At 45.4% G+C, this 27,773-nt stretch overlaps 1 protein-coding gene across 1 annotated transcript; it reads right to left on the bottom strand.

Annotated features, from left to right (window-relative positions):
• Positions 1–156: 156 nt before the first annotated feature.
• LOC132020392 (large ribosomal subunit protein uL15-like) lies at positions 157–15,932 on the bottom strand. The gene is made up of 3 exons (XM_059404545.1): positions 15,858–15,932; positions 2,827–2,936; positions 157–466 (listed from the first exon to the last, which is right to left on the bottom strand). Exons 1-3 carry the CDS (start codon positions 15,930–15,932, stop codon positions 157–159), a joined length of 495 nt encoding a protein of 164 aa, XP_059260528.1.
• Positions 15,933–27,773: the final 11,841 nt, after the last annotated feature.

Below are 27,773 nucleotides of genomic sequence, written 5' to 3'. Positions count from 1 at the left end.
TGGGATTATGGACATTGGGGAGGGTATGTGCTTTGGTGAGTGCTGTGAAGTGTGTAAACCTGGTGATTCACAGACCTGTACCCCTGGGGATAAAAATATATGCTTATAAAAAAATAAAAAAAATTATAAAAAATACAAACCTCTCCCCATGGGGCTTCAAGCTACTAGAACACAGGCACTCCCGACACCCTTGATCCTCTCCTCTGCTCTTCTATTGAAGAATTTGGCCTTCAAGATGACAGGCTGTTTTGGGAATTTCCCCTTTCCCAAAACTTTGAAGTGGCCCGATCGCACCACATCAATGATAGGGGCAGCTCCAGTCCTGTTTTTGGCGGCATTTACTCGTGTCTGCTCACTGACTAAGGTCCACAGTTTATCAAGGTTGACAGTTGGGCAGAATCTCTGGTTCCTCGTTAACTGGAAATGTCTCATATCAACTTTTCCAAAGTAATCTGGGTGATAGTATCTGCTTGCAGGAGTTTCCCTGAACACAGAACTTCCTATGTTCACAGGCAAGGGCCCTGTATGTGACACTTCATGATATCAACACAGACAGGTCCCACAGCTTCAACCTTCCACAAACACATCCCTGTCATAAGTACGTCCTATAGCACACTTCCTTCATGGCATTGGAAGTGTTTTGAGCAGAGGGAGACACTGTGGAACATCATAGGTGGTGTACTTGCAGTATGTGTCTTACAGGCCTAAGTGCCTCACCCTCCCCTTCACTCACAGTATGCAACCTGCCCTCTGTCCGTCCTTGTTCTATCTTCTTTCCTCCACTGGAAAGAATGAGAATCCACCTGAAGGAGTTTCCCTGAAACAGAACTTCCTATGGTCAATGGGATGTAAGTCTGAGACTAGACTTCTATATGCGCCTATTCCAGTTTAAAACACAGTTAATCCCTACAGCTTCCTTCTTTGACGGTCGCAACACTACCACGAATCCCTCCTAAAGCACACTTCCCTCACTATGTTTGAAGCGTTTTCCACACAGAAATACAGTGTTGTTCACCACATGGGGTGCTCATCCAATATGTGTTTTGGATGCCTAAGTGTCATAGCCTGCACTGCACTCACAGTACCTAAAGTGTCCATCGTCCGTCCTTGTTCTATCTTCATTCCTCAACGGAGAAGACACTGTTATGAATGATTATCCACCTGAAGCAGTTTCCCTGAACGGATCACTTTCTATGAATCACCTGATAGGGCCCTGTTGCGTCAATTTGTGATTACAACAAAGACAGGTCCAACAGCTTCCAACCTTCCACAGACTCAACCTTGTCGTGAGTCCATTCTATAGCAGTTTCCTCACGACATTTGAAGTGTTTTGAGCAGAGGGAGACACTGTGGAATATCACAGTTGGTGTACTTGCAGTATGTGTCTTAGAGGCCTAAGTGCCTCACCCTGCCCTTCACTCACAGTATGCAACCTGCCCTCTGTCCGTCCTTGTTCTATCTTCTTTCCTCCACGGGAAAGACACTGTCAGAAATGAGAATCTGCCTGAAGGAGTTTCCCTGAAACAACTTCCTATGGTCAAGGGGATGGACGTCTGAGTCTAGACTGTTATACACGCCTCTTCCAGTTTACCATACTGTTATTCCCAACAGCTCCCTTCGTTGACAGACGCAACACTACCACGAATCCCTCCTAAAGCACACTTCCCTCACTATGTTTGAAGAGTTTTCAACACAGAAAGACAGTGTGGCTGACCAGAGGACGTGCTCATCCAATATTGTTTTGGATGCCTAAGCGCCATAGCCTGCATTGCACTCACAGTACCTAAAGTGCCCATTGTCCGTCCTTGTTCTATCTTCATTCGTCAACGGAGAAGACACTGTTATGAATGATTATCCACCTGAGGTAGTTTCCCTCAACAGATCCCTTTCTATGAGTCACCTGTTAGGGCTCTGTTGCGTCCCTTCATGATTTCAACAGAAACGGGTTCCACAGGATCCACCATTCCACAGATTCAACCCTGTTTTGAGTACGTTATATAGCACAGTTTCCTCGTGACATTTGAAGTGTTTTGAACAGAAGGAGACACTGTGGAACATCACAGGTGGTGTACTTCCAATATGTGTCTTAGAGCGTAAGTGCCTCACCCTGCCCTTCACTCACAGTATGCAACCTGTCCTGTTTCTGTCCTTGTTCTATCTTCTTTCCTCCACAGGAAAGACACTGTCAGAAATGAGAATCCGCCTGATGGAGTTCCCCTGAAACAGAACTTCCCATGGTCAATGGGATGTACGTCTGAGACTAGACTTCTATATGCGCCTATTCCAGTTTACCACACAGTTATTTCCAACAGCTTCCTTCTTTGACAGACGCAACACTACCATGAATCCCTCGTAAAGCACACTTCCTTCACTATGTTTGCGTTTTCCACACAGAAAGACAGTGTGGATGACCACAGGTCGTATTCATCCAATATGTGTTTTGGATGCCTAAGCACCATAGCCTGCACTGCACTCACAGTACCTAAAGTACCCATCGTCTGTCCTTGTTCTATCTTCATTCCTCAACGGAGAAGACACTGTTATGAATGAGTATCCACCTGAAGTAGTTTCTCTGAACAGATCCCTTTCTATGAATCACCTGTTAGGGCCCTGTTTCGTCACTTTGTGATTACAATAAACTCAGGTCCCACAGCTTCCAAACTCCCACAGACTTAATTAACCCCGTCGTGAGTCCGTTCTATAGCACATTTTCCTCATTACATTTGAAGTGTTTTGAGCAGAGAGAGACACTGTGGAACATCACAGGTGGTGTACATGCAGTATGTGTCTTAGAGACCTAAGTGCATCACCCTGCCCTTCACTCACAGTATGCCACCTGCCCTCTGTCCGTCCTTGTTGTATCTTCTTTCCTCCACTGGAAAGACACTGTCAAAATTAAGAATCCGCCTGAAGGAGTTTCCCTGAAACAGAACTTCCTATGGTCAAGGGGATGGACGTCTGAGACTAGACAGTTATACGCGCCTATTCCAGTTTACCACACAGTTATTCCCAACAGCTCCCTTCGTTGACAGAGGCAACACTATCACGAATCCCTCCTAAAGCACACTTCCCGCACTATGCTTGAAGCGTTTTCGACACAGAAAGACAGTGTGGCTGACCACAGGACGTGCTCATCCAATATGTGTTTTGAATGTCTAAGCGCCATAGCCTGCACTGCACTGCGCATAGTCAGTCCTTGTTCTATCTTCATTCCTCAACGGAGAAGACACTGTTATGAATGATTATCCACCTGAAGTACTTTCCCTCAACAGATCCCTTTCTATGAATCACCTGTTAGGGCCCTGTTGCGTCCCTTCATGATTTCAACAAAAACGGGATCCACAGGATGCAACATTCCACAGATTCAACCCTGTCGTAAGTACGTTCTATAGCACAGTTTCCTCACGACATTTAAAGTGTATGTGGAGAGGGAGACACTGTGGAACATCACCAGTGGTGTACTTGTAGTATGTGTCTTAGAGGCCTAAGTGCCTCACCCTGCCATTCACTCACAGTATGGAACCTGTCCTGTGTCTGTCCTTGTTCTATCTTCTTTCCTCCAAAAGAAATACACTGTCAGAAATGAGAATCCACCTGAAGGAGTTTCCCTGATACAAAACGTCCTATGGTCAAGGGGATGGACGTCTTAGACTAGACAGTTATACGCGCCTATTCCAGTTTACCACACTGTTATTCACAACAGCTTCCTTCTTTGACAGACGCAACACTATTACAAATCCCTCATTAAGCAAACTTCCCGCACTATGCTTGAGCATTTTTGACACAGAGAGACAGTGTGGATGACCACAGGTCCTGCTCATCCAATATGTGTTTTGGATGCCTAAGCGCCATAGCTTGCACTGCACTCACAGTACCTAATGTGCCCATAGTCCGTCTTTGTTCTATCTTCATTCCTCAACGGAGTAGACACTGTTATGAATGATTATTCACCTGAAGTAGTTTCCATCAACAGATCCCTTTCTATGAATCACCTGTTAGAGCACTGTTGCGTCCCTTCATGATTTCAAAAAAGAGCTGTTCCACAGGATCCAACATTCCACAGACTCAAGCCTGTCGTGAGTACATTCTATAGCACAGTTTCCTCATGACATTTGAAGTGTTTTGAGCAGAGGGAGACACTGTGGAACATCAGGTTGTATACTTGCAATATGTGTCTTAGAGGCCTAAGTGCCTCACCCTTTCCTTCACTCACAGTATGCAACTGGTCCTGTGTCCAGCCTTGTTCTATATTCCTTCCTCAAAAGGAAATACACTGTCAGAAATGAGAATCCGCCTGAAGGAGTTTCCCTGAAACAGAACTTTCTATGTCAATGGGATGTACGTCTGAGACTAGACGTCTAAATGCGCCTATTCCAGTTTACAACACAGTTATTCCAAAGAGCTTCCTTCTTTGACGGTCGCAACACTACCACGAATACCTCCTAAAGCACACTTCCCTCACAATGTTTGAAGCGTTTTCCACACAGAAAGACAGTGCGGATGAACACAGGTCGTGCTCATCCAATATGTGTTTTGGATGCCTAAGTGCCATAGGCTGCACTGCACTCACAGTACCTAAAGTGCCCATCATCCGTCCTTGTTCTATCTTCATTCCTCAACGGAGAAGACACTGTTATGAATGAGTATGCACCTGAAGTAGTTTCCCTGAACAGATCCCTCTTTATGAATCACCTGTTAGGGCCCTGTTTCGTCACTTCGTGATTACAACAAAGACAGGTCCCACAGCTTCCAACCTTCCACAGATTCAACCCTGTCATGAGTACGTCTATAGCACAGTTTCCTCCCGACTTTTGAAGTGTATTGAGCAGAGGGAAACACTGTGGAACATCACAGGTGGTGTACTTCCAATATGTGTCTTAGAGGTGTAAGTGCCTCACCCTGCCCTTACTCACAATATGCCCCCTGCCCTCTGTCCGTCCTTGTTGTATCTTCTTTCCTCCACAGGAAAGACACTGTCAGAAATGACAATCCGCCTGAAGGAGTTTATCTGAAAAAGAACTTCTTATGATCAAGGGGATGGACATCTGAGACTAGACTGTTATATGCGCCTATTCCAGTTTACCACACAGTTATTCCCAACAGCTTCCTACGTTGACAATACCACGAATGCCTCTTAAAGCACACTTCCCGCACTATGTCTGAAGCGTTTTCCCACACAGAAAGACAGTGTGGATGACCACAGGTCTTGCTCATCCAATATTGTTTTGGATGCCTAAGCGCCATAGCCTGCATTGCACTCACAGTACCTAAAGTGCCCATTGTCCGTCCTTGTTCTATCTTCATTCCTCAACGGAGAAGACACTGTTATGAATGAGTATCCACCTGAAGTAGTTTCCCTGAACAGATCCCTTTCTATGAATCACCTGTTAGGGCCCTGTTGCGTCACTCCGGGATTACAACCAAGACAGGTCCCACAGCTTCCAACCTTCCACAGACTTAACCCTGTCATGAGTCCGTTCTATAGCACAGTTTCCTCACTACATTTGAAGTGTTTTGAGCAGAGGGAGACACTGTGGAACATCATAGGTGGTGTACTTGCAGTATGTGTCTTAGAGCGTAAGTGCCTCACCCTGCCCTTCACTCACAGCATGCCACCTGCCCTCTGTCCGTCCTTGTTTTGTCTTCTTTCCTCCACAGAAAAGATACTGTCAGAAATGAGAATCCGCCTGAAGGAGTTTCCCTGAAACAGAACTTCCTATTTTAAAGGGGATGGACGTCTGAGAGTAGACCGTTATACACGCCTATTCCAGTTTACCACACAGTTTTTCCCAACAGCTCCCTTCGTTGACAGACACAACACTATCACGAATCCCTCCTAAAGCACACTTCCCGCACTATGTTTGAAGCGTTTTCGACACAGAGAGACAGTGTGGATGACCGCAGGTAGTGCTCATCCAATATGTGTTTTGGATGCCTAAGTGCCATAGCCTGCACTGCACTCACAGTACCTAAAGTGCCCATAGTCTGTTCTTGTTCTATCTTCATTCCTCAATGGAGAAGACACTGTTATGAATGATTATCCACCTGAAGTAGTTTCCCTGATCAGATCCCTTTCTATGAATCACCTGTTAGGGCCCTGTTGCGTCCCTTCATGATTTCAACAAAGACGGGTTCCACAGCTTCCGACCTTCCACAGACTCAACCCTGTAGTGAGTATGTTCTATAGCAGTTTCCTCACGACATTGAAGTGTTTTGAGCAGAGGGAGACACTGTGGAACATCACAGGTTGTGTACTTGCAATATGTGTCTTAGAGGCGTAAGTGCCTCACCCTGCCCTTTACTCACAGTGTGCCCCCTGCCCTCTGTCGGTCCTTGTTCTATCTTCTTTCCTCCAAAAGAAATACACTGTCAGAAATGAGAATCCACCTGATGGAGTTTACCTGAAACAGAACTTCCTATGATCAAGGGGATGGACGTCTGAGACTAGACTGTTATCGTGCCTATTCTAGTTTACCACACAGTTATTCCCAACAGCTCCCTTCGTTGACAGACGCAACACTATCACGAATCCCTTCTAAAGCACAATTCCCACACTATGAAGCATTTTTGACACTGAGAGACAGTGTGGATGAACACAGGTAGTACTCATCCAATATGTGTTTTGGATGCCTAAGCGCCATAGCCTGCACTGCACTCACAGTACCTAATGTGCCCATAGTCCGTCCTTTTTCTATCTTCATTCCTCAATGGAGAAGACACTGTTATAAATGAATATCCACCTGAAGTAGTTTCCCTCAACAGTTCCCTTTCTATGAATAACCTGTTAGGGCCCTGTTGCATCCCTTCATGATTTCAACAAAGAGGGGTTCCACAGGATCCAACATTCCACAGACTCAAACCTGTTGTGAGTACATTCTATAGCACAGTTTCCTCACGACATCTGAAGTGTTTTGAGAAGAGACAGACACTGTGGAGCATCACAGGTGGTGTACTTGTAGTATAGGCCTAAGTGCCTTCCTGCCCTTCACTCATAGTATGCAAACTGCCCTCTGTACGTCCTTGTTCTATCTTCTTTCCTCCACTGGAAAGACACTGTCAGAATTGAGAATCTGCCTGAAGGAGTTTCCCTGAAACAGAACTTCCTATGGCAAGGGGATGTACGTCTGAGACTAGACTTCTATAAGCGCATTTTCCAATTTACCACACAGTCATTCCCAACAGCTCCCTTCATTGACAGACACAACACTACCTCGAATCCATCCTAAAGCACAGTTCCCTCATCATGTTTGAAGCATTTTCGACACGGAGAAACAGTGTGGATGACCACAGGTCGTGCTCATCCAATATGTGTTTTGGATGCCTAAGCGCCATAACCTGCACTTCACTCACAGTACATAAAGTGTCCATAGTTCGACCTTGTTCTATCTTCATTCCTCAACGGAGAAGACACTGTTATGAATGAGTATCCACCTGAAGTAGTTTCCCTGAGCAGATCCCTTTTATTAATCACCTGTTAGGGCTCTGTTGCATCACTTCATGATTTCAACAAAGAGGGGTTCCACAGAATCCAACATTCCACAGACTCAACCCTGTCGTGAGTACATTGTATAGCACAGTTTCCTCATGACATTTGAAGTGTTTTGAGCAGAAGGAGACACTGTGGAAGATCACAGGTGGTGTACTGCAGTATGTGTCTTAGAGGCCTAAGTGCCTCACCCTGCCCTTTACTCACAGTATGCAACCTGTCCTGTTTCTGTCCTTGTTCTATCTTTTTTCCTCCACAGGAAGGACACTGCCAGAAATGAGAATCCGCCTGAAGGAGTTTCCCTGAAACAGAACTTCCTATGGTCAAGGGGATGTACGTCTGAGACTAGACTTCTATACGCGCCTATTCCAGTTTACCACAGATATTCCCAAGAGCATCCTTCTTTGACGGTCGCAACACTACCACGAATCCCTCCTAAAGCATACTTCCCTCACAATGTTTGAAGCGTTTTCAACACAGAAAGACTGTGTGGATGACCACAGTCGTGCTCATCCAATATGTGTTTTGGATGCCTAAGCGCCTTAACCTGCAGTGCACTCACAATATGCAATCTCCCTTCAGAACGTCCTTGTTCTATCTTCTTTCCTCAGCGGAGAAGATACTGTCATCAATCAGTATCTGCCTGTAGGAGTTTCCCTGAACAGAGAACTTCCTATATTGATCGGCAAGGGCCCTGCATGCGACACTTCATGATTTCATTACAGACAGGTCCCACAGCTTCCAACCTTCCACAGACACATACCTGTCATGAGTACGTCCTATAGCACAGTTCCCTCATGGCATGTGAACTGTTTTGAGCAGAGGGAGACACTGTGGAACATCACAGGTGGTGTACTTGCAGTATGTGTCTTAGAGGCGTAAGTGCCTCACCCTGCCCTTCACTCACAGTATGCAACCTGCCCTCTGTCGGTCCTCGTTCTATCTTCTTTCCTCCACTGGAAAGACACTGTCAAAAATTGGAATCCGCCTGAAGGAGTTTCCCTGAAACAGAACTTCCTATGGTCAAGCGGATGTACGTCTGAGACTAGAGCCCTATACGCGCCCATTCCAGTTTACCAGTTATTCCCAAGAACTTCCTTCTTTGAAGGACGCAACACTATCACGAATCCCTCCTAAAGCACACTTCCTTCACAATGTTTGAAGCCTTTTCAACACAGACAGTGTGGAGGACCACAGGTCGTGCTCATCCAATATGTGTTTTGGATGCCTAAGTGCCATAGCCTGCCCTTCACTCACAGTACATAAAGTGTCCATAGTCAATCCTTGTTCTATCTTCATTCCTCAATGGAGAAGACACTGTTATGAATGAGTATCCACCTGAAGTAGTTTCCCTGAACAGATCACTTTTTATGAATCACCTGTTAGGATCCTGTTGCGTCACTTCATGATTACAACAAAGACAGGTCCTACAGCTTCCAAACTTCCACAGACTCAACCCTTAGTGAGTACGTTCTATAGCACAGTTCTGTCACGGCATTTGCATTGTTTTGAGCAGAGGGAGACACTGTGGAACATCACAGGTCGTGTACTTGCAGTATGTGTCTTAGAGGCCTAAGTGCCTCATCCTGCCCTTCACTCACAGTATGCAAACTGCCCTCTGTCCATCCTTGTTCTATCTTCTTTCCTCCACGGGAAAGACACAGTCAGAAATGAGAATCCGCTTGGAGGAGTTTCCCTGAAACAGAAGTCCTAAGTTCAAGAGGATTGACGTCTGAGACTAGAGCCCTATACGCGCCTATTCCAGTTTACCACACAGTTAGTCCCAACAGCTTCCTTCTTTGACAGACGCAACACTACCGCGAATCCGTCCTAAAGCACACTTCCCTCACAATGTTTGAAGCGTTTTCGACATAGAGAGACAGTGTGGATGACCACAGGTTGTGCTCATCCAATATGTGCTTTGGATGCCTAAGTGCCAGAACCTGCACTTCCCTCACAGTACCTAAAGTGTCCATCATCCGTCCTTGTTCTATCTTCATTCCTCAACGGAGAAGATGCTGCTATGAATGAGTATCCACCTGAAGTAGTTTCCCTGAACAGATCCCTTTCTATGAATCACCTGTTAGGGCCCTGTTGTGTCACTTCATGATTTCAACCTAGACAGGTTCCACAGAATCCAGCATTCCACAGACTCAACCCTGTCATGAGTACGTTCTATAGCACTCATTCCTCACGACATGTGAAGTGTTTTGAGCAGAGGGAGACACTGTGGAACATCACAGGTGGTGTACTTGCAGTATGTGTCTTAGAGGCCTAAGTGCCTCACCCTGCCCTTCACTCATAGTATGCAAACTGCCCTCTGTCCGTCTTTGTTCTATCTTCTTTCCTCCACTGGAAAGACACTGTCAGGAATGAGAATCCGCCTGAAGGAGTTTCCCTGAAACAGAACTTCCTATGTTCAAGGGGATGGACGTCTGAGACTAGACTTCTATACGTGCCTATATCTGTTTACCACACAGTTAGTCCCAACAGCTTCTTTCTTTGACAGACTCAATACTTCCATGCATCCCTCCGAAAGCATACTTGCCTCACAATGTTTAAAGCCTTTTCGACAAAGAAACAGAGTGTGGATGACCACAGGTAAGGACCATCCAACTGTGTTTTGGATGCCTAAGTGCCTTAAACTGCATTTCACTCACAGTGTACAAACTGCCCAGAGAACATCCTTGTTCTATCTTCTTTCTTAAGTGGAGAAGATACTGTTATCAATTAGTATTTGCCTGCAGGAATTTCACTGAACACAGAACTTCCTATGTTTACCGGCAAGGGGCCTGTATGCGACACTTCATGATTTCAACACAGAAAGGTCGACAGCTTCCAACCTTCCACAGACACATCCCTGTCATGAGTACGTCCTATAGCACACTTCCCTCATGGCATTTGAAGTATTTTGAGCAGAGGGAGACACTGTGGAACATCACAGGTGGTGTACATGCAGTATGTGTCTTAGAGGGCTAAGTGCCTCACCCTGCCCTTCACTCACAGTATGCAACCTGCGCTCTGTCCGTCCTTGTTGTATCTTCTTTCCTCCACGGGAAAGACACTGTCAGAAATGAGAATCTGCCTGAGGGAGTTTCCCTGAAACAGAACTTCCTATGGTCAAGGGGATGTACGTCTGAGACTAGATTTCTATACACGCCTATTCCAGTTTACCACACAGTTCTTCCCAACAGCTTCCTTCTTTGCCGGTCGCAACACTACCATGAATCTATCCTAAAGCACACTTCCCTCACAATGTTTGAAGCATTTTCGACACAGAAGGACAGTGTGGATGACCACAGGTCGTGCTCATCCAATATGTGTTTTGGATGCCTAAGTGCCATAGCCTGCCCTTCACTCACAGTACATAAAGTGTCCATAGTCAATCCTTGTTCTATCTTCATTCCTCAACAGCGAAGACACTGTTATAAATGAGTATACACCTGAAGTAGTTTCCCTGAACAGATACCTTTTTATGAATCATCTGTTAGGGCCCTGTTGCGTCACTTCATGCTTTCAACCAGACAGGTTCCACAGAATCCAACATTCCACAAACTCAACCCTGTCATGAGTACGTTCTATAGCACAGTTTCCTCATGACATTTGAAGTGTTTTGAGCAGAGGGAGACACTGTGGAACATCACAAGTGGGGGTACTTGCAGTATGTGTCTTAGAGGCCTAAGTGCCTCACCCTGCCCTTCACTCACAGTATGCAACCTGTCCTGTTTCCGTTCTTGTTCTATCTTCTTTCCTCCACTGGAAAGACACTGTCAGAAATGATAATCCGCCTGAAGGAGTTTTCCTGAAACAGAAGTTCCTAACGTCAAGAGGATGGACGTCTGAGACTAGAGCCCTATACGCGCCTATACCAGTTTACCACACAGTCAGTCCCAACAGCTTCCTTCTTTGACAGACTCAACCCTGCCACGAATCCCTCCTAAAGCACACTTCCCTCACAATGTTTGAGGCATTTTCGACACAGAAAGACAGTGTGGATGACCACAGGTCGTGCTCATCCAATATGTGTTTTGGATGCCTAAGTGCCTTAAACTGCACTTCACTCACAGTATTCAAACTGCCCAGAGAACGTCCTTGTTCTATCTTCTTTCCTCAGTGGAGAAGATACTGTCATCAATCAGTATCTGCCTGCACGAGTTTCCCTGAACAGAGAGCTTCCTATATTCACAAGAATATATGCAAGAGCCCTGTATGCAACACTTCATGATATCAACACATACAGTTCCCATAGCTTCCAACCTTCCACAGACACATACCTGTCATGAGAACGTCCTATAGCACAGTTTCCACACGGCATTTGAACTGTTTTGAGCAGAGGGAGACACTGTGGAACATCACAGGTGGTGTGCTTGCAGTATGTGTCTTAGAGCCCTAAGTGCCTCACCCTGCCCTTCACTCACAGTATGCAACCTGCCCTCTGTCCGTCCTTGTTCTATCTTCTTTCCTCCTCTGTAAAGACACTGTCAGAAATGAGAATCTGCCTGAAGGAGTTTCCCTGAAACAGAGCTTCCTATGGTCAAGGGGATGGATGTCTGAGACTAGACTCCTATACGCACCTATTCCAGTTTACCACACAGTCAGTCCCAACAGCTTCCTTCTTTGTCAGACTGACCACGGCCATGAATCCCTCCTAAAGCACACTTCCCTCACAATGTTTGAAGCGTTTTCAACTTATAAAGACAGTGTGGATGACCTCAGTTTGGACATATCTTCTGGTAATATCCTTGAGCAGGTGGGGGCTGCTATTCAGTTCTATTTTGGGTCAAGCTCAGTTTGGGTGTGATTTTGCCATTGGCTGATAATAGCTGTATTGGACTGCTGGCTTAGTTGCCTGCCCATTTAGGGCTATAGGATAGCCTCCATAGTTGTTTGCATTTGTAGATCAGGACTGGGTACTGTATTTAGCAATAGGTGGGGCTATAACTTAACTTCCTGGGTCTGACAGGTCAGCAGGATAAAACAGGGCCTACATGGCTTGTCGTTTAGGGACCTGAATCAGGCAGGAGTGTGTCCTGAGTTCACTGGTCAGATGAGGCCATGAGTTTTGCTCTGCCAAAAGAGAAAGCCACAGGCTCTGCTCTCTGTTAAGTGTCACTGTAGCTAGGGCTGATGGATGGGCTCTACAGCTTCTCATATATACTCTGGGTTAGGTTCCCTAGGCAGGCAAGGTGAAGGCTATATTCAGCAATGGGTTGGTTTGCAGATTTATTTTTCTGCCCATGTGCAGCAAGAGAAGCAACTCAAAGGCTGGTAATGTTCTTTGCTTGTGGTCTTAACTTAAGCTGAACTGTGCCCCACTTTCCCTGGTCAAAAAGGACCATAGTGTTTGCTCTGAGGGCGATCAACTCTGCCCATCCTCTCTTGTCTCAAGGTTTGTTTTCAGGTATTTCAACAGCTTTCAGCTCTCATATTTACCTGGGACTGGGAACCATGCCCCAGAGTAGGTGGCTCTATGACTCAAGTCCCTTACCTGGACATGGGCAGACTAGTTTCTAGGCCAGCAAATTGCTCATTCAAGGAGCTGAATCAGGCAGTCCTACACCGCTGGTCACACTGCCCTACTGACTGGTTCTGCAGGGAAGCAAAGTCACTGATTGGAACTACAGTTTAGGCTCTGCAGGCAGGAACTCAGTCTGCCAATACCTGAGTGCAAGTTATTGGAAGTCCTTCCCCTCCAGATTCCCCTGTAATTCCTGTGATACCAGATGCCAGCCAGGGGAAGGGGCAATACAATCAGTATGTACCCCTTTCCCTTACCCCTCTAACAAGTCTGTCTTGTTCTCTGTGGTTCAGGGGCTGCTTCAGCCTCACTCATGTGTTCTAAAATTCTCTCAGTGACATTTTGTTCGTGAATAGTTGTTAGTCATTCTTTTGAGAGGAAGTGAAATCAGAAATGACCTATGTCACCATCCTGGTGACATCACTCTTCTGTATGAATTCTTGTCTTTTTCTAATGATTTATTTATTTATTTGAGGCAGAGACAGAGATAGAGGGGGAGGGAGATAGAAGAGGACCAGAGGGAGAGAGAACCTTAAGCAGACTGCACTCTGAGCATGGAGCCCAACATGAGGATCAATCTCATAACCCTGAGATTTCAATCTGAGCAGAAACCAAGAGTTAGATCCTTAACCAAATGAGCCACTCAGGTACCCATGGTTATGAATTCTTAATGGAAATTGGTTTTCCTCCTATTTAATTTTAATTAAATTGAAGATATACATGTTCCATTCTGTCTCCTTCTGTGCAGTAAATTTAATTATTGTTCACATTAGTTTCCTTTTTTATATGGAGTATCATTTTTGACCCCCCACATCTATTGTGTCCTAGATTTTATATTTTTGTATTTCCCATACCAAGGAATCTTCAGTAACTACTGTGTTTGTAGTGGTTCCACAGAGCCATTGGGAAGAAATCCATGTTTACTACTTGCATATATCTCAGACACCTCACCTCCTCTCATCCTGGGTCTCTCTCTCTGCACTTCCACAACCTGAGGAATATAATCTTTTAAATGCCACAATTTTTATAAAGATTTATTTATTTATTTATTTATTTGAGAGAGAGAGAGAGCATGAGCAGGGAGAAGGGCAAAGGGCCAGAGGGAGATGGAGAGAGACTCTCCAGCAAACTCCCCACTGTGCTAAAAGCCTGACTTGGGACTCAATCCCATGACTCTGAAATCATGACCCAAGCCAAAATCAAAAGTCACTCAACCAACTGAGCCATGCAGGCACCCATAAATATTACAATTTTTTCAGTTATAGAGTTATTTTTATTTTAATAAGAAGATTATTCAGACTGTGAGTCTGGCTTTAACATATTTATTTAGACATATTAAAGATATTTTTTCTATATGATATTCCTATTACCTACAGTTTCAATAGTGTAATATCTGTTCTGATTCTGTTCTTATTTTCATCTTGTAATTTTCATCACAAAGGTTTGTTTTGTGGTATGTTTTGTAGAAATTGGCTGTTAAAACAGATTTCTTATTATTTTATCTATGAAAATCTTTCAGTTTTGCTTTTAAATTAAATTATTGTGCAAAGGAATTTCATTCATTTTTACCAGTCTGGTGAGCAGATTTGGGGTTTGTTGTTTGGCACCATGTATGTTGTGTCAATTATATTGATATGTACATATAATTGTAGGCTTGTGGTTTGGAATGCTGTTGAGAAAAATTAGGCTGAAATATCTATGTTTATACTATGGAGGATAAAATAGTTTTCCATTTCTTAACTTCTAAAGCTATTTTCTTTAAGAGAGGTATTGAATTTACGAAGAATCTCACATTGAATGGCTCACCATTTTGGAGAACGACCAGGCTTTGTCTCTGTCTTCCTCAAACATTCACCCCATAAACTTCAAACTCTAGTACACCAGACATGTGAAAATCCTCTAAGTAGTGAAAGTGACTTCAAAGCTTATTAATCTTCATTCTTTATAATGTTAGAACTTCAATTAATTTACTGCTAGTTTATGTATAAATTTAGGAGTTAATTTTATTTTATCTAAATTTTTTATGTGTTCTCCATTTGGAGAATGTTTCTGAACACATAAATTCTGTCATAATGTGGGGAATAGAATCCAAAATAAAATTTTATATTTTAAAACATGTTCATCAAAAACTTATCCATTTGTATGTACTTTTCAATTTCTTGGCATATAATTTTCTACATTATCCTGTTACTAGTTTTGAATCTGTAGTGATCATAAAATTTTATCACTGTGTGCTATTAATATTGTTTGATCTTTTTCTATTTTTCCCACTCTTATAAAACACAATCTTACCCAATTTTACTGGCAAACACTCTTTGATTTTTTGTTTTGTTTTATCCTTTAAAATTGTTTATTCAAATTATATTAAGGCCTACCATTTATATGTATTGTTAGCTCCGTTCTTTTTAACTCCTTATCTTCAAGTGTTTATCTTATTTAAGTTAGCACATTTTGTTCTTAAATATAAGACCTTATGGATACATTTGACTTCTCATCTGATTTAGATGGAGATTTCATAAGATTTGGACTGAAATCTCTCAGCATTTGGACTGAGATCTCTTGCGATTTGGAATAAATCCTCATCTCATCATATTTGGAATGAGTTCTCATGATATTTGGATAAAAATCTCATGAGAACTGATCTCATGAGATTGGGACTGAGATCTCATAACTCCAGTGGCAAGAACCAACACTGCCACTCCTTCCAGTGGCTGGCACTGCAGCTGTCTACTGCCTCCAGTGGCGGTAATCAGCATTGCAAAGCATTCCAGCATCCCTCGTACTGCAGCTGACCACTGCCTCCAGTGGAAAGAAAGACAGTTTCTTATTCTAGCATCTCACTCTGCAGCTCACCACTGCTTCCAGTGCCTTGAAGTGCAGCTCAGCCTTGCCTCCAGTAGCAACAAGCTGCACAGCCATGCCATTCATGGTCTCACACTGCATCTCAACACTGCCTCTAGTGACTTTAAGCAGCACTACAAAGCCTTCAGACATTCCTCACACCGCTGCCGACCACTGCCTCCAGTGGTGGGAATGGACACTGCCTCTCCTTCCAGCGTCTTGCCCTGCAGCTCACCACTGCCACCAGTGGTAAAAACCTGCACTGCCAGGCCTTGTAGCACCTTAAATTGCGGCTCACTACTGTTTCCAGTGATAGGAAACTACATTGCCACTCTTCTAGGGACTCACACTGTAGCTCAACAATGCCCCAGATGCAATATACTGCATGGCCATGCATCCATGGTCCCGCAGTGCATCTCAACATTGCCTCTAGTGGCCATAAGGAGCACTGCAAGATCCTCCACTGGCAGGAACTGACACTGCCACTTCTTCTAGTGTCTCCCACTGGAGCTCACCACTGCCTCTAATTGTAGGAAACTGCACTGTTACTCTTTGCAGCATCCCACCCTGCAGCTTTACCACTGCCTCCAGTGGAGATAATTTGTAGAGCAATGCCAGCCATGGACTCGCATTGCATCTCAACACTGCATCTGGTGGCCATAAGTAACACTGCAAAGCATCCTGGCATCCCTCATACTGCAGCTGACCTCTGCCTCCAATAGCAAGAATCAGCACAACTTCATCTTCCAGCGTCTCACTATGCAGCACACTACTGCTTCCAGGGCTAGGTAACTAGATTGCCACTCCTTGCAGCATCTCGAATTGCAGTTCATTGCTGCCTCCAGTGGCGGGAACTGACATGGCGACTTCTTCCAGGAACTTGCACTGCAGCTCAACACTGCTTCAAGTGGTAGCAACCTGAGTGGCCACTCTTGCAGGGTCTTGCACTGCAGCTATATACTGCTTCCAGTGGCAAAAAGCTGCATAGCCATGCTACCTATGGTGTTCGACTCTCTCTCACCACTACTTCTAATGGCAGTAAGGAGCACTGCAAAGTCTTCTGGCATGCCCCAAACGGCAGCTGACCACTGCTTCCAGTGGTGGGATACTTCACTGGCACTTCTCTTAGTGCCTCAAACTGCAGTTCAGCATTGCCTCCAGTGGAGACAAGGTGCATAGTCATACCATCCATGGCCTTGCACTGCCACTAGTGGCTGTAAGCAGCACTGCAAAACTGTCAGGCATCCCTCACACTGCAACTGACCACCCCTCCAGTGGCGAGACCGTCACTGCACTTCGACCAGGGTCTCACACTGCACCTCCACACTGCCTCTAGTGGCCACATTCTGCAAAGCCACACCATTAATTGTCTCACACTGCAGATCATCACCACCTCTAATGGCATTAATGAGCACTGCAAAACCTGGCATCACTCACACTGTAGCTGACCACTGCCTCCAGTGGTGGGAAATGACTTTCTGAATTCTTCCAGGGCCTCACAATGCAGCTCACTACTGCCCACAGTGGTTGCAAGCTGACTGGCACATCTCCCAGCAGCTCTCACAATGCAGCTCAGCACTGCTTCCAGTTACAGAATTCTTCACTGCCATGCCATCGAGCAACTCTCATTATTCAGCTTTCCACCACTGGAAGCAGTGCTGAACTCCACTGCAACAAATGCTGAAGGACAGGGCACTTCAGCTTGCCACCAAGGGAGGCAGTGATGAGCTGCAGTGGGAGAGACACTGGAAAATGTGCTGCTGGAGCTCCCTGACAATGGATGCAATGGACAGGCACAGTGCAAGGTGTGGGAAGTCGAGGCAGTGTGAATTCTCTCCACTGGAGGCAGTGCTGAATTGCAGTCTGAGGGATGGTGGAAGATGTGCCAGTGTGGCTTGAGACCAGTGGAGGCATTGTGAGCTGCATTGCCAGATGCTGGAAGGCCTAGTAGTGCAAGTTCACATCGCTGGAAGAATGGTGACCCATGGTGCTAGTCACTGGGAAACATGGCAATGCTGCTTGCCACCACTGGAGGCAGTGGCGAGCTGCCATGGGAAAAATGCCAGAAGAGGAGTGAGTGCAGCCTGTCAGCACTGAGGGCAGTGGCGAGGTGCTGGGTGACAAACCCTGAAAGGTGAGGCACTGCAGATTCTTTCTACAGGAGGGAGTGGTAAGCTGTATGGTCTCTGTTTCCCCAGGCTCAAGAGTGGAGGTAACAACCCCTGGAGCTGGGCCCCCACTCAGCATTGTGTCCTGTGTCCCCAGGTTTGGTGGTAATGGGCTGTCGGGATGGTTCAGGAGGGGTCTCCCAGTGTGGGGTCTGGAGCCCAGGGGGAACCAAACCCGACACATGGTGCCTTTGGAAATGAGGAGTTGAGTGTTTGGAAGAGTCTATTTGCTTCTCCAAAAAGGACAAGGGCATTCATGCCAGGATGAGCGGTAAAACTTCTCTTTCACCCCAAATGTCGTGGGCTTTTCTGTTTTTAGTGGAGCCACAAATTCACACTGAAGCAGTTGTCAGCAATGTAGAGTGGGTGCCAGAGTTCCTGAGTTTCCCTGCAGGTAGCTCATGGCAGGTGATCCCATTTTCTCTGTTCATTTCTGGCTTACAAAGGTATTTGGAACATATCTTACCTAGGAAATCCCTTGGATTAAAAAGGGAAGATGAGATGGACTCAGTGTGTGTTTTGAACATAGAATGTGTTCCTTCATCTAACAGTGTTTATTCTGTTAGGCTTAGGCTCTGGTGGAATGGCCAGCATCTAGAATTAGGTGGCTGTTTGTAGTCATATAGAGACTTGGATGATGGCTTCTCCTTTGTCCAAGATGAGTAACCTAATGGATTTGTCTTTTCATCCAGAGTTTTAATGAGGGCAGAGGGAAATTTCAAAAGGATTCCAAGGAGCCTTTGATGATTGAAAAGGGAAGCTTGACTTTCTAGTTTCACTCAATGGACCATCTAGATAGTTGGACATGCATATTTTCTCTGCAGTTTCATGGGTGGTGAAATCAGAAGGAGAGTCTTTGGGAATTCTTCTGGATAGATGCATTCTGGTGGCTTCATGGGGCTTGGTGTCAGATGCTGGGTGAGTCATGTTATCCCACAGGTTTTTGATTTCCTCTTTAGGAAATGGCTGGCAGGGAATGTTCTACTTAAAGTGGAATGCTCCTGAACTGTTGGTGGGCATGCGGGCTGTTGCAGCCACTCTGAAAAAGAGTATGGTGGTTCCTCCAAAAACTAAAAACTAAAAACTGAAGAACCCTGTCCCTGTCATTCCAGTTCTGACTTCTCCATGTTGCTAGGCTGACACATTGGTTTGGGCTTCATTCTTTGAGTGCATGCGAAGTTTCAAAAGTTCTATGGTTGGAATGATGAGTTTGAAACGTCTGTTCCTCTCACTGAAGTAAATCAGACCTGTTAGTGGAAGGGAGTGTCTGTGTGTTTTTCTTTCCTGATTTCATTAAATAATGGGAAAACAGTCTTCTGAAATAGTCAACGAATCATTTGTGGTGGTTTTCTCTCCTGTGAACCACTTTCTGATACTAGAAATTATGTGTGAGGGGCACCTGGGTGGCTCAGTCATTCAACATCTGCCTTCATCTGAGGTCATGGTCCCAGGGTCCTGGGATCAAGCCATGCATTGGGCTTCCTGCTTCTCCCTCTCTCACTTCCCCTGCTTGTGTTCCCTCCCTTGAAGTGTCTTTCTCTGTCAAATAAATAAATAAAAAATATTTTTTTAAAGAATTACTTTTTTAAAGTAAAGCACAGCCTCAGAGTTGTAATGGGGTGCAGTGCCCTTTATGAGGGGGAGAAATGGAGGAGTAGTGTAGGTTGTTAGGAGCCTGGGAGTGGCTCATTGTGCTCCCAATGGAACTCAAGCCCCAGTTAGCCTTCCCTGGTGGTGCAGGGGGGCGGGGTGTGTGTGTGTGTGTGTGTGTGGCTGCTTACTTGGTGGCACATCCTGGGTTCTGAAACCTGACCCTCTGAATCCCTTGTGAATTTAACTTGGGAATTTCTGAAGAAAACAGAATGAACCCTGCATCCTTTGCACTTGGACAACTCCATGGAGCAAAGGAACCAATCACCCATGAGGCGTGTGGATCCCTGAGGGTGTGGGCTTTGTTTCCTGGGAAGAGATTGCGTCTTCATCCTTATCTAAACCAGAGCCATGCTGTCTGGTTAAGGAGATCCAAACCTTTATGTGACCATGTCATTATTATTGTTATTTTAAGAAAGCAATAAAGACATTGACTTCGAGACCAAAATACCAAAAGGAAAAACACAAGATCAGATATATATATGAGGACTGAATTTGTGACCCCTCTCATAGTATGGGTAGTGTCAGGCTGCCCGGATGAGAAAGAACAAGGAATTCTACTTAGAAGTGCGCTGTGCACATGGAGTGCTTTATTCTGTCCTTTTCCTTACTTCCCTGAAGGGAAAATAGAATGGTGACTGGAGCTTTGTTTCTGATTTGAAGGAACGGGAGACAAGAGATTTGAAAGAGCAGTGTTCATGCTGATGTGGTTTTCCATGCCCAGTGAGTGAGGGTTTGAAGCCTGAACTTGGAATCGTTGGTGTTCGAGGAGGATGTGGTCTAAGTTTCCTGCACACAGAGTCACCTGGCTGGTCTGCCTCATTGGACCAGTTCCTGCCTTTTGAAGGGCAGCTTGAAGGTGGCTTGAAACCCTATGGGACTGGAAGAATGATCTTGAAGGGACGCCTGGGTGGGCCAGTGTAGACAAACCCAGGGAATTCCAGAGCTAATGATGAACACGTTTCTGAGACTGGAGCTGGATTCTCTGGGAGTAGCATTGAGCTGGGGTGGAAAGCAGTGCCTGGGTCTTAGGAGTCACTGTGTCAGCAGGTGTGAGCCTTGGCAGTGGATCAGATCATAGCTGGGAGACTGAGGCTGTGGCAGTGGGCCATCACTCTTTGATGCACAAGCCAGGTTGCTCCAGGGGACAGGGCTCTGCTCCCCAGCCAACCCTCCTGCTGCAGATGTGATAGGAAACTTGTTTCCTGTTGGGATATCAAACCCTCATCTCAGCAGGGGGCTTGGTGGGAAGCAGCCCACAGGCAGCATTCTGGATTCTTGCCCAGTGTGCCCCTTGCTTCCTCAGACAAGGCACCGCAGGTGACCTCTGCCTGGTGTCTGTCAATTCAGCCAGCAGAAGCACTTCTTCCAGAGCCATACCCTTGAGAAATCCTCTACTTTCCTGTGCTGTGTGGGAGAAACCAGTTTTCATTTGGAACTGAAATCTCAGTTCCTGCATTAGGTTCCAAGGCCACATGACACCGGTCTCCCTGAAGCTCTCATTCCACATGGGGCCTCATGTACCAGACTGAGACCGAACCAAGGAGGCCTATTGCTGCTGCTGCTGCTGCTGCTGCATGTTCCGTCCTGAAAACTGTGCAGCCATGCCTGGTTTGTAATGACGTCCCAGGAAAGAGGGACAGGTGCACCATTCTGCCCCAGCACAGGAGGATGCCAGATGTCAATCACAGGTGGCTGCTGCAGGGAGGAGAGATGTCTGTTTCCCAGGACCTTGGTCAGAGGGCGATTTGGACCCTGGGATGCTTCTCTTCTCAGCTTTCTCAGATGAGCACATCAGGCAACAAGAGGAAGTGTGTGTGCTCACCTGGAATCAAGGAAGGTATCTGGTTTCAGGTTTTATGTGCAAATGGATTCCTCTCATGGCTCATTTTCATGATGGCCTTCAGGGTGCTGTAAGGGGACTCGTTGTCCTGGGCATCCTGGCTGTGCAAGAGCTCTGGTCATCTTTTCCACCAGGGCTCTGGACTAGGAAATCAGAGGGAGTCTGTGGTGAAAAAATCTGAGTAGGCCTCCATTTCCACCTTACTGAGATGACCTGGTGACTGTGTTAACTGCTCTGGAAATAGAAAGCAGGAGACAGGGCTGGAGTGCTGAAGGGGAGGTGATGGTGGTGCTTGCTATTCATATAGGGTCCAGGTTGGACTTCACTAGGAAGGTGATGCTTGAGTCAAGTTCAAAAGAAAGTGTGTGATCTCATATCAAAAGCCTTCTAAAAGGAAGGGAAAGCATATGCAAAGCCCTTGGGGCAGAAGCATACCAGGTATGTTCAGGAGCAGCAACAAGGCCCTGTGGCCACAGCAGATGGCTTAGGACATGACCTCAGGGAAGTGACAATTGGGTGGCAGAAAGCCATTGCAGGGCCATGACCTCATTCACTGAGCCATCCTGGCAACAGTGTTGAGAACAGATGATACAGCATTGAGGATGGGCAGGGGAGGTCAATGGTGAAGATTTTCCAGGAACTCAGGCAAAAGATGGGCTCCAGTATGCACCAGACGGGTGGCCTTGAAAGGAGGGGTTAGTACTATTCTGGGTACCTATTGAGGATGGAGTTCATAGGGTTTGCCGATAAGTTCAATATTGGGAATCCAAAAAAGGAGGAATTGAGGTAACTTCCAGCTCCTGTGGGTTGTCCCGAGCGAGATGAAGGAGGTTTCTGAGGGTAGGAGGTAGTCTGTGTTCCACTTGCTGCCTTTAACAGTGGACCTGCTCATGTTTGTATCCAGGAGAACTCAATCTACCCCCTCAGACTTTCAAGTACAAGTCTCCCCCACTGTTCTTAAAGTTCATGGTAAAACACTTGGTTTTTTGGAAAGATCTAAGTTATTACCCAGCTCCAGTAGGAGGAAGAAACCTGAAGATGATTTCCCTCTTATGAAGAAAGTCAAGAAATGGAATTGCATTCAGCTTCTGTTTTGTGGGGAACCACTACAGAGGCAGCATGCACCCCAACCAGCTCCTTCCTGGGCACTGTTCTCTGCATCCAACCTCCGGCACTTTGAATTGTGTCTGTGAGCATCTGCTGTGCTTTCTCGCCATTTATTTTGGGCATCCATTAGGATGAGGCCTAAGGAGAGCCAAAAAGATGGAACTTTTGGTGTCTGGGCATACTCATTTTTCTGTAGAAATGAATGGTCATTCTTTTTTCCATTTACACCATTTCTTCTATGCAGGTTTTCCTAGGAACACTATACTTTCAAGTAGCAGGGGAGCCTGTATCCCATCCTGCAGGGTTAGCTTTTGTCTCCATGCTGCACAAAACATTCCATGACTTGCGGATTTTATCGCTCAAACATGGCACCTTTGACTACCTTCACCCATTTCCCCCCACCAACCTCGAAGCTGGCAACCACCAATTTGTTCTCATTATCTATGCATTCAGTATTTTTTTCCATGTGGAATGTCCATGAGACCCTCTGGTGTTTGTCTTTCTGTGTCTGAATTATTTAGCATAAGGCCCCCAAGGTCTATGTTTTCATGTCTGGTTTTTGGGAATAATGCTGCTGTGAACATGGGAGTGCATCTCTCTTTTGGAGGGAGTGTTTTTGTGTTCTCCAAAGAAATACCCAGTAGAGTGGTTACTTTGTCATGTGGTAGTTGTATTATTTTTTTTTTCCAGAACCTCCACAGTGTTTGTCACAGTGGCTGCATCCATTTCCATTCCCACCAACAGTGCACAAGGTCCTCTTGTCTACACACCCTTAATGCACTGGGTGTCTCTCTCTCGTATGATGGGTGTTCCAACTATGTGAGGTGATAGTTGATGGTGGTTTTGACTTCTGTTTCCCTGAAAACAGTTAGTGCCATTGAACAACTTTTTGTGTGTCTGTTGGCCACCTGTATACCATCTTTGGAAATATCTTTTCAAATATTCTTTTCAGTTTTTACTCAGTTTTGTTTGGATTTGAAGGAGTGTTTTGTGTATTTTGGATATTAGCCTCTTCACAAATACGATGTGCAGATATCTTTTCTCATTGTGGAGGTTGCCTTTTAAGGGTTTGATGGTTTCTTTTGTCATGCAGAAATTTCAGTTTGATGTCCACTTATTTATTTTTGCTTTTGTTGCCTTTGCTTTTGATGTCTGATGTAAAAGACTCTTCACCAAACCAAAATTAAGAAACTTAGTACCTATGTTTTCTTCTTGGAAGTTTATGGATTCAGTTCTTATATTCAAGTCATTCATCCATTCAGAATTTGTATGTGTGATGTAAGAAAGTGATCCAGTCACATTCTTCTGCAATTAGTGTCCAGTTCTCTTAGTACTGTTCACTGAAGAGACAGTCCTTTCCCCCTTGTATATTTTCTGCTGCTGTTTCATAAATTAAGACAATACATATGTGGGTAAGCTTCTGAAGTTCCTTTTTTCCTTTTCTTTTCTTTTCCTTTTCTTTCCTGCCTTGCCTTGCTTTGCTTTCCTTCCCTACTTCCCTTCTTGCCTTCTTTCTGGTCTTACAGTTAATATTTTGGGAAAATATTTTTCCTGTAGGAACATATGCAGTGTGGTCTTCATTGATGATGTCTTCATACTCTTTGTTAGGACTTTTCTCTGACATCTGTGTTTTTGTAAATGACTACCTGGATCTATAGCTTTCAACAGGCTGAACATTTGGGCAGAACTACTTAAGAAGTATTGTATTCTTCCATCAGACACCAGTTTGTGGCTCACTGTCTTCTTTTGTGATGTTCTCAGTTGTGATGATGGATATCTATATTTCCTTTTCTGTGATAGGTTTATTAAAGTGAATTTAATTTTTCCTCAAAGTGTGGATTCTGAATCATCTTTATTTTATAATATATATTTATATAAAACAGCATGTTTAAAGAAATGCATTTATTGTACAGTACATCAATATTATTAATTCCCATTCAGAGTTAATAATTCTATCAGAGCTAAGTTTAAATAAACCTTAAATATATGAGTGAATAAACTTTGCAGAAAGTACTATGATTATGTTTCTGAGCTTTCTGTTGTGTTCCACTGACCTGTTTGTCTGTTTTTATGCCAGTGCCATACTGTTTTGATGACAACAACTCTGTAAGCTAACTTGAAATTGGAGTGTGGTGACTCCAGGTTGCTTAGTTTCTTGTTTGCTTGCTTGCTTTCTCATAAGTGAGATTATTTTTTAATTTATCTTTACTTAATATACATTTATATACTAAATATTTTTCTTTCACTTCTTTTTTATTATGATCATATATTGTGTTATTTGTTTCAAGGGTACAGGTTTGAGATACTTCTGTTTTACACAACACACATTGCTCACCACAGCACATACCCTCTCCAATGCCCATCACCCAGCCACCCCACTCATCCACCACCCCTCCCCCTGACTTCAGAAACCCTCAGTTTGTTTCCTGAGTTTAAGTTTCTCTTATGCTTTGTCTCCCTGTCTGGTTTCATCTTGCTTCCTTTTTCCCTCTCTTCCCCCATGATCCTCTGTCTTATTTCTTAAATTTTGCTTATCATACATGAAATAAGTCAATCAGAGAAGGATAATGATGATTATCCTTCTCTGACTTATTTTGCTTAGCATAATAACCTCTCATTATATCCATGTCATTGCAAATGTTAAGCTTTCATTTTTTGATGCCTGTCTCATATCCAATTCATTATCCTACCATTCATCTGTTGATAGACATCTGGGCTCTTTGCATACTTTGGCTCTTGTGGTCACTGCTGCTATAGACATTGGGGTGCAGATGCCCCTTCAGATCACTACATTTGTATCTTTGGGGTAAATAGTGCACTTGCAGGGTTGTAGGGTAGCTCTATTTTCAACTTCTTGAGGAAATTCCACACTGTTTTCCAGGGTGGCTTCACCAACTTGCATTCCCACCAACAGTATAAAAGTGTTCCCCTTTTTCCACATCCTTACCAATACCTGTCGTTTCCTGACTTGTTCATTTTAGCCATTCTGACTGGTGTAAGGTGGTATCTCATGGTTTTGATTTGTATTTTCCTAATGTCAAGGGAAGTTGGACAGTTTTTTATGCATCTGCTGGCCATTTGGATGTCTTCTTTGGAGAAATGTTTGTTTATGTATTTGGAATATGTCTTGATTGGATTATTTGTTCAGTGAGTGTTGGATTCGGTAAGTCCTTCCTAGATTTGGGATACTAGCCCTTTATCTGATATGTAATTTCCAAATATCTTCTCTCATTATGTTTTTTTTTGGGGGGGGGGGTTGTTGACTGTTTCCTTTGCTGTGTGAAAGCTTTCCATATTGCACAGCTCCAAATTTCATGATTTCCATTGGGCAACAGTGTTTTGAGTTGTGGTTCTGGGATTGCCAATATGGAGGGATTCAGGGTCAGTCTTCTGGGGATGAAAGCCTGAAACCCAACATACAGCTAGGGTCAGGGGATATGGGCATGGCAGGCCCAATCTGTCAGTGTTGAGGCGAGCTCCCCAGGGGGCTGAGTAGAGGGAGGGTCTGGCCACACATGCGCCTGGATTTTAGAGCACTTTCTTGCAGGGCTGTAGCCATTTTTTGGGACCTCAGGCCAGGCTGAGGCTGTTCCCCCAAGGCCCGTGCAGCCAGAAGGAAGTTAGCAGAGGGTTTCTGGCCAATTCTCACAAGCTTTCTGCCCAAATTGATACCAGCAGAAAACTTGTGAGACTTGGCCAGCGTTGTGTGGCAATTTGGGCCACACTCGCGCCTGCAGTTTAGAGCGCTTTCTGGCTAGGTGTGTGTTGCGACCATCCGGGAACTCAGGCCAGGGACATGTGGCTCCCATGAGGACCCCACCTGAGGGGAGCTTTCTTGGGGCAGACTTGAGGGAGGGGGTCTGGCTGAGCATCAGCCTCCATGTTTTTGACCTGGTAGGGTGCCAAAGGTGGGGGTGGCCTTGGGGAGAATGTAGATTTCTCCCATTCTGAGGGGTTTGCAAAGCTCTAAATGGCATGGTTTTCTCCTGGGTTGAAGGTGTCCTGGTGTGTGGCTCAGGAGTACCCAATCTGGAGGACTTGGGGGCCAGGCCTCTTGGGATGGAAGCCTGAAAACCCAACTGAGAGTTAGTGTTAGGGCATACGGGCACGGCAGGCACCATCTGCTTGTGCTGAGGCAAGATCCCTGGGGGTCTGAGTTGAGGACAGGGGTCAGGCAGTGAGTCAGGTTCTGGGTTAGTGGCCAAGGGTCCTGCCAAATTTGGGGGTGGCCTCAAGGAGGCATGCAGGTTTCTCCTGGTTGGTGGGTTCTGCACAGCTCTGAATGCCATGGTTTCATCCTGGGTGGCAGGCAGAATCCTGGGCTGTGAATCTGGCATTCCTAATCTGAAGGGCTTGTGGGACAGGTCCCTGGGGACAGAAGTCTGAAAACCCTAGGATTTGGGTTAGGGCCTAGTAGCATGGCAGACCCTGCTGAGACAGGCACTCTACAGGGCTGAGTAGAGGGAGGGTTTGGCCATGTGTGCACCTAACTTTTAGAGCGCTTTCTCACAGGGTCAGACTGCGACCACATGGGACCTTAGTCAGGCCCAGGTGGTGCCCCTGATGGCCCCTTCAGCCGGAAAGGAGTTCATGGGTGGTTTCCAGCCAGTTCTCATGACTTTTCTGTCAAAATTGATATTCATTTGGGCAGAAAGCTTGTGATAATTGGCTGGCATTGGGCAGCGATTAGGGCCACCCTGGCACCCAGGATCTAGAGCTCTTTCTCACTCAGTGCATGTCCTGGTCATTCGGGAACACAGGCCGGGCCCACATGGCTCCACCAAGGACCCACACACAAGGGAGTTTTTTGGAGACAGATTTGAGAGAGGGGTCTGACTGGGTGTCACCCTCCAATTTTTTGGCCTGGTGTGGCACTGATGGTGGGGGATGGCCTCACAGGGGACATACAGTTTTTTTCTGCTCTGAGGGTTTTCCACATCTCTGAATGGCACCGTTTCCCCCTGGGTGGCGGGCGGACCCATAGGGCGGGTTTCAAGGTTGCCCAATTTGAGGATTTGAGAGATAGGGCCCTGGAAAAGGGCGACTGGAAACCCAACCGAGGGTTAAGGCCCAAGCCTAGGGTCATGGCAGACCCTATCTGCCAGCACTAGGGAGGGTACCTAAAGAGGCTGAATAGCAGGAGGCACTGGCCTCACCTAC

This window comes from Mustela nigripes, chromosome 6, assembly GCF_022355385.1.
Source record: "Mustela nigripes isolate SB6536 chromosome 6, MUSNIG.SB6536, whole genome shotgun sequence".
Taxonomy (NCBI): domain Eukaryota; kingdom Metazoa; phylum Chordata; class Mammalia; order Carnivora; family Mustelidae; genus Mustela; species Mustela nigripes.
Note: the sequence above shows the minus strand (reverse complement) of the source record. Positions and strands in the feature narration are given on the sequence as shown.